Raw genomic sequence first — 15,431 nt, 5'->3', positions numbered from 1 at the left:
ACACAGTGTCCAAGTCTCCGATCTACCTTATCTAACATATACATAGACATAGACACAGTGTCCAAATCTCCGATCTACCTTATCTTACATATACATAGACATAGACACAGTGTCCAAGTCTCCGATCTACCTTATCTAACATAGACATAGAGATAGACACAGTGTCCAAGTCTCCGATCTACCTTATCTAACAAAGACATAGAGACAGACACAGTGTCCAAGTCTCCGATCTACCTTATCTCAGATAGGCATACACATGGACACAGTGTCCAAGTCTCCGATCTACCTGATCTAAAATATACATAGACATAGACACAGTGTCCAAGTCTCCGATCTACCTCATCTAACAAAGACATAGACATAGACACAGTGTCCAAGTCTCCGATCTACCTTATCTAACATAGACACAGACATAGACACAGTGTCCAAGTCTCCGATCTACCTCATCTAACAAAGACACAGACATAGACACAGTGTCCAAGACTCCGATCTACCTTATCTAACATAGAGATAGACACAGTATCCAAGTACCCGATCTACCTTATCTCACAAAGACATAGACACAGTGTCCAAGTATCCGATCTACCTAATCTCACAAAGACACAGACATAGACACAGTGTCCAAGTCTCCGATCTACCTAATCTAACATATACATAGACATAGACACAGTGTCCAAGTCTCCGATCTACCTTATCTAACATATACATAGACATAGACACAGTTTCCAAGTCTCCGTTCTACCTTATCTAACATTTACATAGACATAGAGACAGTGTCCAAGTCTCCGATCTACCTTATCTAACATATACATAGACATAGACACAGTTTCCAAGTCTCCGATCTACCTCATCTAACATAGACATAGACATATACATAGACATGGACACAGTGTTCAAGTCTCCGATCTACCTTATCTAACATAGACATAGACATAGACACAGTGTCCAAGTCTCCGATCTACCTTATCTCACAGGGAATTACCTGGCGTTATAGTATAAAGTCTCCCTGTGTCCCGTGATCAGCACGGATAAATTACAAATCAACTCACCCTGTTCTATGTAGGTAATATAAGACAAGCACACATCCAATTAACAGCAGCCCAACTCCTATAGCCACGCCCACGCCGGTCCCTGCATTCATCCCGGTTCCTGTAACAAACACATACATCTTGATAATCTGTGAATCAGTAAACACACACATCTTGATAATCTGTGGATAAGTAAACACATACATCTTGATAATCTGTGAATCAGTAAACACACACATCTTGATAATCTGTGGATAAGTAAACACATACATCTTGATAATCTGTGAATCAGTAAACACACACATCTTGATAATCTGTGGATCAGTAAACACACACATCTTGATAATCTGTGAATCAGTAAACACACACATCTTGATAATCTGTGAATCAGTAAACACACACATCTTGATAATCTGTGGATCAGTAAACACACACATCTTGATAATCTGTGAATCAGTAAACACACACATCTTGATAATCTGTGAATCTGTAAACACACACATCTTGATAATCTGTGGATCAGTAAACACACACATCTTGATAATCTGCGAATCAGTAAACACACACATATTGATAATCTGTGAATCAGTAAACACACACATCTTGATAATCTGTGAATCAGTAAACACACACATCTTGATAATCTGTGAATCTGTAAACACACACATCTTGATAATCTGTGGATCAGTAAACACATACATCTTGATAATCTGTGAATCAGTAAACACACACATATTGATAATCTGTGAATCAGTAAACACACACATCTTGATAATCTGTGAATCAGTAAACACACATCTTGATAATCTGTGGATCAGTAAACACATACATCTTGATAATCTGTGAATCAGTAAACATATACATCCTGATAATCTGTGGATCAGTAAACATATACATCTTAATAATCTGTGGATAAGTAAACACATACATCTTAATAATCTGAGGATCAGTAAACACATACACCTTGATAATCTGTGAATCAGTAAACACATACACCTTGTTAATCTGTGGATAAGTAAACACATACACCTTGATAATCTGTGGATCAGTAAACACATACACCTTGATAATCTGTGGATCAGTAAACACATACACCTTGATAATCTGTGGATCAGTAAACACATACACCTTGATAATCTGTGGATCAGTAAACACATACATCTTGTTAAACTGAGGATCAGTAAACACATACACCTTGATAATCTGTGAGTCAGAAAGTAATCGTCCGCTGATCAGTTATCGGCAAATCAACAGCTGATCCTGGTTAGTACAGGACAAGTAACAGTGAACAATCCATCGTTCTGATCATGTACAAGCAGTGCATGATGGGAGCTCTGTTATTTCGAACTATTTAAACAACACTTCCTTGTAGAAACTGTATAAGGCCACAGTCATTTGTTTTTTTTCAGTGTCTGGATTTCTTTGCAGTTCGGATTTCCAACAAATATAAAATAACATCTCAAATATTTCTTGTTACTTCCTCTCGCGATTCGTTATAACTCGTTTTGTTTTTAAGGTACATATTCAACATGTTTTAATGTTAGTATGTACATACTTATTTACATTGTAAAGCGTGTGGGCTTGAATTGCATTCTAGTTTGTCATGTAGTTTATACTTATATACAAGCTCTATCGGATGGGACAAAGAGATAAAGATGGATTTCGAATGAATGTTGTTAAAAGCCGCAGTTAGCACTTTTCCAGTTATTCAAGTCACAGAACTCTCCCTTCACATATGTGCTGTTGCGTCAGGCATGCGCCACTAGGCTCCCCGTCAACAAGGTCAATGCTATTGTGGTCTGTGGCCTATTGTATCCTTTACTTCCATCAAAGAGCATTGGCGTTTTTAATATACAATTGGGTAGAGTATGACGTGACGTCAATCCTCACGCCATGACGTGTTTTGAACATGTTGTGAAATGATAACGAAGTCATCCGGCTTACAGGGGTAAAAAAAACTGCACACATGTCGGGCAGCGAGAGGGGGGATGTGGCGCATTAACCAGTGGAAGGTAGGGGTGTGTGAACGAGAGGGAGAAAGGGGTACATTCACCAGAGGAAGAATGAGGTACATTCACCAGAGGAAGGTGGAGGTGCGTTTGCAAGAAGGAGAAGGGGATGAGTTCACGCGAGGGAGAAGAGTGCATTCACGAGAAGTAGTATGGAGTGCGTTCATCAGAGGGAGAAGTGAGTGAGTTTACGAGAGGGAGAAACGTGTGCATTCACGAGAAGGAAAAAGAGATGCGTTCACAAGAAGGAGAAGGCGTGCGTGTTGACGAGATGGAGAAAGGGGAGCTTGTCAAAGAGAGGGAGAAGTGTGCTTGTTGAGGAGAGGGAGAAGTGTTCTTGTTGAGGAGAGGGAGAAGTGTTCTTGTTGAGGAGAGGGAGAAGTGTGCTTGTTGAGGAGAGGGAAAAGTGTGCTTGTTTAGGAGAGGGAGAAGTGTGCTTGTTGAGGAGAGGGAGAAGTGTGCTTGTTGAGGAGAGGGAGAAGTGTGCTTGTTGAGGAGAGGGAGAAGTGTGCTTGTTGAGGAGAGGGAGAAGTGTGCTTGTTGAGGAGAGGGAGAAGTGTGCTTGTTGAGGAGAGGGAGAAGTGTGCTTGTTGAGGAGAGGGCGTACCGTGTGAATGGTAGGATTCAAAGTCAAGTTTCGGCATCACCTGATGTACACCGAGCCGTGGAGACGTGTTGCGATGCATAGAAAACATATATACATAGGTGCTCGAGATATTTGGTATCACACAAATAGTGATAGTGAGTGAGTGAGTGAGTGAGTGACTGACTGAACTATGATATATTATCAGATTACGAAATATCTGACATATGTACAGCTATTTAGGTACCTAATAGCATATCATTAGCACCACAGAGTCTTGATTGATCAAATCAAAACTACGACGTATATAAAATTGTGTCCAAACGTTTGCAATTATAAAGTGCATTAAATTAAATGTGATGTTAATTGTATATATGTATACTATGTTTGTCTATTTCTAATTCGGCAACACGACAGGTTTTTTTTAACATGAGCTAGTTTTTAGCCGCAGCTGATGTTTTAGGAAACCCATATTCAGAATTAACTATGCTCAAGTACGTATTGATTTTCATTCCGAAACTCACAAGCGTAAGAAAGGAATACGTTTAGTTTTAATTTTCAACTATTTCAAGGCTTTCAGCAACGCTTTTCATCATGCACCTTGACAACTACACGACCTGAAGTGCATTTGGTGCATACATGGATAACAACATTTACGTGACACGCATTTGTGTCTTAAAAGGAGTTCCATGAATAGTTTCTGTGACAGCCCGGGCACGCCGAGCTGTATGGGCAAGGTCAAGGCTGTTCACCTCACCTGCCTCAGCATCACGACACACACCTGCATCCGGGTTTGTTACGATGACGTGAATGTAAACTTGCTTATCCGATGTCTGTACATGTGACCGACTTTCTTCACAATACATCAGTGTATCTGAACAACCCCTGCTTGAAGAGACACGCTCAATGGGCTGCTTCAGTTGGAGTAAATATGCAACGCGTTGTTCGATGAGAGGAAACGCGTTGTTCGATGGAGGAATGTAGTGTGCTTGAAAAGTTAACAATGTTTGCTCTGCTTTCAATATCGTTTCTCGTGTCGTCCAATATCGGAGTCAGTTTGTTAAAACGTGGGCGTACTATTTTTCCCATCTGTACCAGATAAAAAAGACAAAAAAACGCCTCATCTGTAACGTATCTAGATCTATGCATAAAGATTCTCCGGGAAAACAAACTCTCCAATTTATAACAAGAGGGGTGACAAAATCAGTTACTGCTACTTCTATTTCGAACAATATTCTTGCTAAGACAATTCAAAGAGCGACATTGTTTGATCAAGCTTACAACATACAGTAAGGCTTTCAAAACGTCTTTTGGTGGAAGATCTTTCCTAAGAGAAAATCGGTGACAAAAATTATGTCCGATGCAATTTCGCTTTTTAACCTAACTGTGTGTATGAATTCGTTTGTTTTTTTCAGGGGAACAACTGACTTGCCTTTGCATGTGTTTTGTTACGGGTTCCACCGATGGGCAGGGTAGGCTCACCTTGGCTCCAGATGAGACATAACATGGGAAGAGGCTATTACATATCATTACGGAGGTTATCACGAGAGTGTTTTTTGGGATGTTAAATATCCTACATTAGGAATAAACATTGTTTTTAGCGAGACTTGGTTTATTCCTAATACAGGCTATTTACCATCCCCAAGCACCAGCGTGATAATCTCTTTATTATATAATGACATTCTTCAATTCTGTACTCGAAAAATCTCTGACCATCTCTCACAAACATGACCTAAACATTGCAAGTTTTCCTGGAATGTGAGAAGTGCTCTATTTTACGTCAGAAGGTAAGTGATATGTCAGTCGGACAGTGACAACAGTCAATGTAGTTCCAACTGAAACCCGTTTCGTATAGAGTGGGGTTTCTAGATATAGGCAAAACAATGATTGCCTACACAAATTGTTTCTGCTTTCCTTTCGCGGCAATCCATCCGTCTGTTTGCTAAGATAACTGCCCTTTGTCAAAGGGAAGCTACTCTATCCCTAGTCTATGAGACGTCACGATTGTTGACAGTCTGTCTGTCCTGTCATAACATGACGAAGTGCAGTCAGATGTCCACACAGCGACAACACGAAACAGGGTGAACATTCGGACATATTTCGGCCAAATCCAACTTTTATCATTTGTGGAAAAGGTTCCAAGTCGCAGGGGTCTACAAGCACTAATGAGGAAACTGATCCTGCTTGGCTAGTGTCCTCACAAAAGTGTTTAAGTTGCCAAAACTTGTAAAATGCCTTAGCTACGTCACAGTCAGACACTGATTTTCAGTACATTAGACTATTTTTATGATAATGATAGCAATTATTCCAGTACTTCCTCCAGATTCCCGATGGTTAATTCTGACTCGATCGAATGACAAGGGCGACGCCATGTTTCTTTGTAAACACTGAAAGTTGTTCCTACTTGACCTTTGATATTTGCATCTCTATCCGCATGATCGTTTTTATCCCTTGGCTTTATCCTGTCGGGAAACCTACTCTTTATGTGATAAATAGCCTGTATCCAACACCATCCGCTGGTTGTTATTTGTATTCCCAACACTGGAACTACCATGTTATTACGTGTCTAGCTTTGTCCTCGGCGACCGTAAACCTACGCCAGCATACAGTCTACAGTCTTTATGTACTACACATGGAGACCTGGGATGATGCATTTGGTTGTAAAGTTCAGTTACACATTATTGCATCTTGAGTAATATACTTCTGACGGACACCGGTGACGGGACCATTGTTATTGTTCTGACTGCTTCTGACGGACACCGGTGAGGGAACCATTGTTATTGTTCTGACTACTTCTGACGGACAACTTTGAGAAGACCATTGTTATTGTTCTGACTACTTCTGACGGACACCGGTGAGGGAACCATTGTTATTGTTCTGACTACTTCTGACGGACAACTTTGATGGGACCATTGTTATTGTTCTGGCTGCCTCTGACGGGCAACGTTGAGGGGACCATTGTTATTGTTCTGGCTGCCTCTGACGGACAACGTTAAGGGGACCATTGTTATTGTTCTGGCTGCCTCTGACGGACAACGTTAAGGGGACCATTGTTATTGTTCTGGCTGCCTCTGACGGACAACGTTAAGGGGACCATTGTTATTGTTCTGGCTGCCTCTGACGGGCAACGTTGAGGGGACCATTGTTATTGTTCTGGCTGCCTCTGACGGACAACGTTAAGGTGACCATTGTTATTGTTCTGGCTGCCTCTGACGGACAACGTTAAGGGGACCATTGTTATTGTTCTGGCTGCCTCTGACGGGCAACGTTGAGGGGACCATTGTTATTGTTCTGGCTGCCTCTGACGGACAACTTTGATGGGACCATTGTTATTGTTCTGGCTGCCTCTGACGGACAACGTTGAGGGGACCATTGTTATTGTTCTGGCTGCCTCTGACGGACAACTTTGATGGGACCATTGTTATTGTTCTGGCTGCCTCTGACGGACAACGTTAAGGTGACCATTGTTATTGTTCTGGCTGCCTCTGACGGACAACGTTAAGGTGACCATTGTTATTGTTCTGGCTGCCTCTGATGGGCAACGTTAAGGTGACCATTGTTATTGTTCTGGCTGCCTCTGATGGGCAACGTTGAGGTGACCATTGTTATTGTTCTGACTGCCTCTGATGGGCAACGTTAAGGGGACCATTGTTATTGTTCTGGCTGCCTCTGATGGGCAACGTTAAGGGGACCATTGTTATTGTTCTGGCTGCCTCTGATGGGCAACGTTAAGGGGACCATTGTTATTGTTCTGGCTGCCTCTGATGGGCAACGTTAAGGGGACCATTGTTATTGTTCTGGCTGCCTCTGATGGGCAACGTTGAGGTGACCATTGTTATTGTTCTGGCTGCCTCTGATGGGCAACGTTAAGGGGACCATTGTTATTGTTCTGGCTGCCTCTGATGGGCAACGTTAAGGTGACCATTGTTATTGTTCTGGCTGCCTCTGATGGGCAACGTTGAGGGGACCATTGTTATTGTTCTGGCTGCCTCTGACGGGCAACGTTGAGGGGACCATTGTTATTGTTCTGGCTGCCTCTGACGGACAACTTTGATGGGACCATTGTTATTGTTCTGGCTGCCTCTGACGGGCAACGTTGAGGTGACCATTGTTATTGTTCTGGCTGCCTCTGATGGGCAACGTTAAGGGGACCATTGTTATTGTTCTGGCTGCCTCTGATGGGCAACGTTGAGGTGACCATTGTTATTGTTCTGGCTGCCTCTGATGGGCAACGTTAAGGGGACCATTGTTATTGTTCTGGCTGCCTCTGACGGGCAACGTTGAGGGGACCATTGTTATTGTTCTGGCTGCCTCTGACGGACAACTTTGATGGGACCATTGTTATTGTTCTGGCTGCCTCTGACGGACAACGTTAAGGGGACCATTGTTATTGTTCTGGCTGCCTCTGACGGACAACGTTGAGGTGACCATTGTTATTGTTCTGGCTGCCTCTGATGGGCAACGTTAAGGGGACCATTGTTATTGTTCTGACTGCCTCTGACGGGCAACGTTAAGGGGACCATTGTTATTGTTCTGACTGCCTCTGACGGGCAACGTTGAGGGGACCATTGTTATTGTTCTGACTGCCTCTGACGGGCAACGTTAAGGGAACCATTGTTATTGTTCTGACTGCCTCTGACGGGCAACGTTAAGGGAACCATTGTTATTGTTCTGACTGCCTCTGACGGGCAACGTTAAGGGGACCATTGTTATTGTTCTGACTACTACTAACGGACACCGATGAGGGGACCATTGTTATTGTTCTGACTACTTCTGACGGACACCGGTGAGGGGACAAGTGCATTGATGACGGTGTTCTCTCTGACGGCTCTCTCACCATACATAGGGATGTCCATTATCTGTGCCACTAAATACAGTCAGAGTTTGTGACCTTTGTCTTTGACATTATCATTTCAGAATATGGTGGGAAAATGGTAAGGTGACGATGTCGTGAAATGGGGTTTAACGATGTATCACATGTGCAGATGGGACGTACCAGAGATGGGGAGAAGTTACTATATTTACCGGGTGGATAACCTGACGTCGTACTGATGGAAGACTTCAGTGTAGGGGATGTTGTCGATGTTGCCGTGGTGTTGCTGGAACTGCCATCATCCGCGCTAGTGCTGCCATCTGGAGTTGGCTCAGAGGTCTCAGACATCTACGTATCACAGTCAGGGGTGTGCTGAAAACACCACACTTGTTCCTTTAAAGCCGTGTTATACAACCTGCATAGTGAGTAGACACCTTAAGGTTTTCATTCTAATATTGGCCACATGTATACGAACTAAATCTGTCTGTCTGAGGGCGGTTGGGTATGCAGTAGACGGACGGTATGAGGGTGGTGGGGTATGGGGCAGACGGAACAGTATGAGGGTGGTGGGGTATGGGGTAGACAGAATGAGGGTGGTGGGGTATGGGGTAGACAGAGTGAGGTTGGTTGGGTATGGGGTAGACGGAACAGTTTGAGGTGTGTGTGTGTGGGGGGGGGGGGGGGGGGGGGGGGTGAAGGGGTTGACAAAATGAGGGTGGTGGGGTATGGGATAGACAGAATGAGGGTGCTGGGGTATGGGGTAGGTAGAATGAGGGTGCTGGGGCATGGGGTAGACAGAATGAGGGTGCTGGGGTATAGGGTATACTGAATGAGGGTGGTGGGGTATGGGGTAGACGGAACATTATGAGGGTGGTGGGGTATGGGGTAGACAGAATGAGGGTGCTGGGGTTTGGGGTAGACGGAAAAGTATGAGGGTGGTGGGATATGCAGAAGACGGAATGAGGGTGGTGGGGTAGGCAGTAGACGGAGTGAGTGAGTGAGTGAGTTTGGTTTAACGCCGTTTTTAACATTATTCCAGTTATATCACGGCGTGTCAGCTTAATGTGGGAGGAAAGCCCGAAGTGATGCAAGTCTCAGACGTTTACCACTTCGGTGAAAAACACAAGAACGGGTATGGTGCTGACAAACCCAGAAACAAAATTGGGGTGAACCGGGATTCGAACCTACAACCATAGGTTATCGGCGTGCCCAAGGGACGCAACTCTGCACAGCGAACCGCGGCGCCTTAGACGACTGGGCCACCCGTGCCCCCACCAGTAGACTGAACAATATGAGGGTGGTGGGGTAGGCAGTAGACGGAAAAGTATGAGGGTGGTGGGGTATGCAGTAGACGGAACAATATGAGTGTGGTGGGGTATGGATTAGACAATATGATTGTGGTGGGGTATGGGTTAGACGGAACAGTATGAGGGTTGTTGGATATGCAGAAGACAGACAAGTATGAGGGTGGTGGGATATCGAGTAGACAGTATGAGGTTGGTGGGGTATGGAGTAGACGGAACAGTATGAGGCTGGTGGGGTATGGGGTAGAGGGAATAGTATGAGGCTGGTGGGGTATGGGGTAGAGGGAATAGTATGAGGCTGGTGGGGTATGGGGTAGAGGGAATAGTATGAGGGTGGTGGGGTATGGGGTAGAGGGAATAGTATGAGGGTGGTGGGGTATGGGGTAGAGGGAATAGTATGAGGCTGGTGGGGTATGGGGTAGAGGGAATAGTATGAGGGTGGTGGGGTATGGGGTAGAGGGAATAGTATGAGGGTGGTGGGGTATGGGGTAGAGGGAATAGTATGACGCTGGTGGGGTATGGAGTAGACGGAACAGTATGAGGGTGGTGGGGTATGGGGTAGAGGGAACAGTATGAGGCTGGTGGGGTATGGGGTAGAGGGAATAGTATGAGGGTGGTGGGGTATGGAGTAGACGGAACAGTATGAGGCTGGTGGGGTATGTGGTAGAGGGAATAGTATGAGGGCGGTGGCGTATGGGGCAGACAGAATAAGTGTGGTGGGGTATGGAGTAGACGGAACAGAATAAGTGTGGTGGGGTATGGAGTAGACGGAACAGTATGAGGGTGTTTGGGTATGGAGTAGGCAGTATATGGGTGGTGGGGTATGGAGTAGACTTAAGTATGCTTATCGTACGTGTCAACAAAATGTTTCTGGAGGTCATGCTCGGTAACTAGGTTGAAAGCGCGACATAAAATTGTATATCAAACGCGTGCATCTCAATATATCATCCCCCGTCCTAAATAACCCGCACACCCCATACCGTCGGCTGATTGGGTGTCAGTGTATATGCACATTCTCATAAATAACACTAACATCAAATGTGGGTCACTTGATAACGTAGAGTTGTCCGCGAGCTGTGTCGACGGGTAACGTAGTGTAAACAAACAACATCCTGTTTCAAACTTGTTGCTGTCTCGGCGTGTGTCTTGTCGCGTGCTCGCCTTAATGAGGCATGTACATGTATATTCATTGTCTGGAATTCTGGGGCGTTGGCGGACAGGTATTGGACATATGCATACCACGTCATGAGGGAGGTGGGGTATGGGGTAGACAGAATGAGGGAGGTGGGGTATGGGGTAGACGGAACAGTATGAGGTGTGTGTGTGTGTGAGGGGGTATGGGGTAGACAGAATGAGGGTGGTGGGGTAGGCAGTAGACGGAAAAGTATGAGGGTGGTGGGGTAATGGGTAGACAGAATAAGGGAGATGGGGCATGGGGTAGACAGAATGAGGGTGCTGGGGCATGGGGTAGACAGAATGAGAGTGGTGGGGTATGGAGTAGACGGAACAGTATGAGGGTGGTGGGGTAATGGGTAGACAGAATAAGGGAGGTGGGGCATGGGGTAGACAGAATGAGGGTGCTGGGGCATGGGGTAGACAGAATGAGAGTGGTGGGGTATGGAGTAGACGGAACAGTATGAGGGTGGTGGGGTATTGGGTAGACAGAATGAGGGTGGTGGGGTATGGGATAGACGGAACAGTATGAGGGTGGTGGGGTAGGCAGTAGACGGAAAAGTATGAGGGTGGTGGGTTATGCAGAAGACGGAATGAGGGTGGTGGGGTAGGCAGTAGACGGAGTGAGTGAGTGAGTTGGGTTTAACGCCGCTTTTAACATTATTCCAGTTATATCACGGCGTGTCAGCTCAATGTGGGAGGAAAGCCCGAAGCGACGCAGGTCTCAGACGTTTACCACTTTAGTGAAACCCACGAGCACGGGTATGGTGCTGACAACCCCAGAAACATAATTGGGGCGAACCGGGATTCGAACCTACAACCATAGGTTATCGGCGTAAAAAAACACACACAGGGTATTTCGAACGACAGTTATGGGCTTAATGTTTGTGTTCACACAATATAGTCCATCTATTAGCCAATACCAGAATGTTCTTTTGTTCAGTTTTAATTTTTTAATCGAGTATATGTTAAAATATGTTTCGAAGCGTAGTCGTGCCGAAAAGCTCGACTAAGCTGCCTTTTGATTGGCTATTGTCGACTTCTTGTTAGTCATTCCATTGGTCGGTCAGAATTCGCGAAATGTCGGTCTAAAGTGACCCGTAATGGGATGACCAAGATCTCTAGCAGGAACTGACGTAGCATGGACGCCAGACTCCATCAGGGACTATCGTAGCATGGACACCAGACTCAATCAGGGACTGACGTAGCATGGACGCCAGACTCAATCAGGGACTGACGTAGCTTGGACACCAGACTCTATCAGGGACTTGCGTAGCATGGACACCAGACTCTTTCAGGGTCTATCCCAGCATGGACGCCAGACTCTATCAGGGTCTATCCCAGCATGGACGCCAGACTCTATCAGGGACTATCCCAGCATGGACACCAGGCTCTATCAGGGACTATCGTAGCATAGACACCAGACTCTATCAGGGACTTACGTAGCATGGACACCAGACTCTATCAGGGACTATCGTAGCATGCACACCAGACTCTATCAGGGACTATCCCAGCATGGACGCCAGACTCTATCAGGGACTATCCCAGCATGGACGCCAGGCTCTATCAGGGACTGACGTAGCATGGACACCAGACTCTATCAGGGACTGACGTAGCATGGACACCAGACTCTATCAGGGACTATCGTAGCATGGACGCCAGGCTCTATCAGGGACTGACGTAGCATGGAATCACACTCTATCAGGGACTGACGTAGCATGGACTCCAGACCTTATCAGGGACTGACGTAGCATGGACACCAGGCTCTATCAGGGACCGACGTAGCATGGACACCAGACTCTATCAGGGACTATCGTAGCATAGACACCAGACTCTATCAGGGACTTACGTAGCTTGGACACCAGACTCTATCAGGGACTATCGTAGCATGCACACCAGACTCTATCAGGGACTATCCCAGCATGGACGCCAGACTCTATCAGGGACTATCCCAGCATGGACGCCAGGCTCTATCAGGGACTGACGTAGCATGGACACCAGACTCTATCAGGGACTGACGTAGCATGGACACCAGACTCTATCAGGGACTATCGTAGCATGGACGCCAGGCTCTATCAGGGACTGACGTAGCATGGAATCACACTCTATCAGGGACTGACGTAGCATGGACTCCAGACCTTATCAGGGACTGACGTAGCATGGACACCAGGCTCTATCAGGGACCGACGTAGCATGGACACCAGACTCTATCAGGGACCATCGTAGCATGGACACCAGACTCTATCAGGGACTATCCCAGCATGGACGCCAGACTCTATCAGGGACTATCATAGCATGGACACCAGACTCTATCAGGGACTGACGTAGCATGGACACCAGACTCTATCAGGGACTACCGTAGCATGGACACCAGACTCTATCAGGGACTGACGTAGCATGGACTCCAGACTCTATCAGGGACTATCGTAGCATGGACAACAGACTCTATCAGGGACTATCGTAGCATGGACACCAGACTCTATCAGGGACTGACGTAGCATGGACACCAGACTCTATCAGGGACTATCCCAGCATGGACGCCAGACTCTATCATGGACAATCCCAGCATGGACACCAGACTCTATCAGGGACTATCGTAGCATGGACACCAAACACTATCAGGGACTGACGTACTCGGCATGGACTCCAGACTCTATCAGGGACTATCCCAGCATGGACACCAAACACTATCAGGGACTGACGTAGCATGGACATCACACTCTATCAGGGACTGATGTAGCATGGACTCCAGACTCTATCAGGGACTGACGTAGTATGGACTCCAGACTCTATCAGGGACTATCGTAGCATGGACACCAGACTCTATCAGGGACTATCGTAGCATGGACACAGGCTCTATCAGGGACTATCGTAGCATGGACGCCAGGCTCTATCAGGGACTGACGTAGCATGGACACCAGACTCTATCAGGGACTACCGTAGCATGGACACCAGACTCTATTAGGGACTGACGTAGCATGGACACCAGACTCTATTAGGGACTGATGTAGCATGGACGCCAGACTCTATCAGGGACTGACGTAGCATGGACACCAGACTCTATTAGGGACTGACGTAGCATGGACACCAGAATCTATCAGGGACTATCGTAGCATGGACACCAGACTCTATTAAGGACTGACGTAGCATGGACATCACACTCTATCAGGGACTGACGTAGCATGGAATCACACTCTATCAGGGACTGACGTAGCATGGACACCAAACACTATCAGGGACTGACGTAGCATGGACGCCAGACTCTATCAGGGACTATCGTAGCATGGACACCAGACTATATTAGGGACTATCGTAGCATGGACACCAGACTCTATCAGGGACTATCGTAGCATGGACGCCAGGCTCTATCAGGGACTGACGTAGCATGGACACCAGACTCTATCAGGGACTACCGTAGCATGGACATCACACTCTATCAGGGACTGACGTAGCATGGAATCACACTCTATCAGGGACTGACGTAGCATGGACACCAAACACTATCAGGGACTGACGTAGCATGGACGCCAGACTCTATCAGGGACTATCGTAGCATGGACACCAGACTATATTAGGGACTATCGTAGCATGGACACCAGACTCTATCAGGGACTATCGTAGCATGGACGCCAGGCTCTATCAGGGACTGACGTAGCATGGACACCAGACTCTCTCAGGGACTACCGTAGCATGGACACCAGACTCTATTAGGGACTGACGTAGCATGGACACCATACTCTATTAGGGACTGATGTAGCATGGACGCCAGACTCTATCAGGGACTGACGTAGCATGGACACCAGACTCTATTAGGGACTGACGTAGCATGGACACCAGACTCTATCAGGGACTATCGTAGCATGGACACCAGACTCTATTAAGGACTGACGTAGCATGGACATCACACTCTATCAGGGACTGACGTAGCATGGAATCAAACTCTATCAGGGACTGACGTAGCATGGACTCCAGACTCTATCAGGGACTATCGTAGCATGGACACCAGACTCTATCAGAGACTGACGTAGCATAGACACCAGACTCTATCAGGGACTGACGTAGCATGGACACCAGACTCTCTCAGGGACTACCGTAGCATGGACACCAGACTCTATTAGGGACTGACGTAGCATGGACACCAGACTCTATTAGGGACTGATGTAGCATGGACGCCAGACTCTATCAGGGACTGACGTAGCATGGACACCAGACTCTATTAGGGACTGACGTAGCATGGACACCAGACTCTATCAGGGACTATCGTAGCATGGACACCAGACTCTATTAAGGACTGACGTAGCATGGACATCACACTCTATCAGGGACTGACGTAGCATGGAATCAAACTCTATCAGGGACTGACGTAGCATGGACTCCAGACTCTATCAGGGACTATCGTAGCATGGACACCAGACTCTATCAGGGACTGACGTAGCATAGACACCAGACTCTATCAGGGACTGACGTAGCATGGACACCAGACTCTATCAGGGACTATCGTAGCATGGACACCAGACTCTA

General features: G+C 46.4%; 1 protein-coding gene across 2 annotated transcripts in view; it reads right to left on the bottom strand.

Moving 5' to 3' along the window:
* The window catches only part of LOC124149974, a 51,134-nt gene that overhangs the window by 29,818 nt on the left and 5,885 nt on the right, over positions 1-15,431 (bottom strand). For both annotated transcript variants that reach the window (XM_048390662.1, XM_048390661.1), the window contains exons 2-3: positions 8,646-8,805; positions 1,050-1,149 (exon numbers count right to left, since the gene is read on the bottom strand). In XM_048390662.1, the coding sequence (XP_048246619.1) occupies positions 1,050-1,149; positions 8,646-8,781 (236 nt within the window). In that variant the 5' untranslated portion in view covers positions 8,782-8,805. The remainder of the gene's footprint in view (positions 1-1,049; positions 1,150-8,645; positions 8,806-15,431) is intronic.

This window comes from Haliotis rufescens, unplaced genomic scaffold, assembly GCF_023055435.1.
Source record: "Haliotis rufescens isolate VD_foot unplaced genomic scaffold, xgHalRufe1.0.p SCAF_9, whole genome shotgun sequence".
NCBI classification, from domain to species: domain Eukaryota; kingdom Metazoa; phylum Mollusca; class Gastropoda; order Lepetellida; family Haliotidae; genus Haliotis; species Haliotis rufescens.
This window is presented reverse-complemented; position numbering and strand designations above follow the sequence as displayed.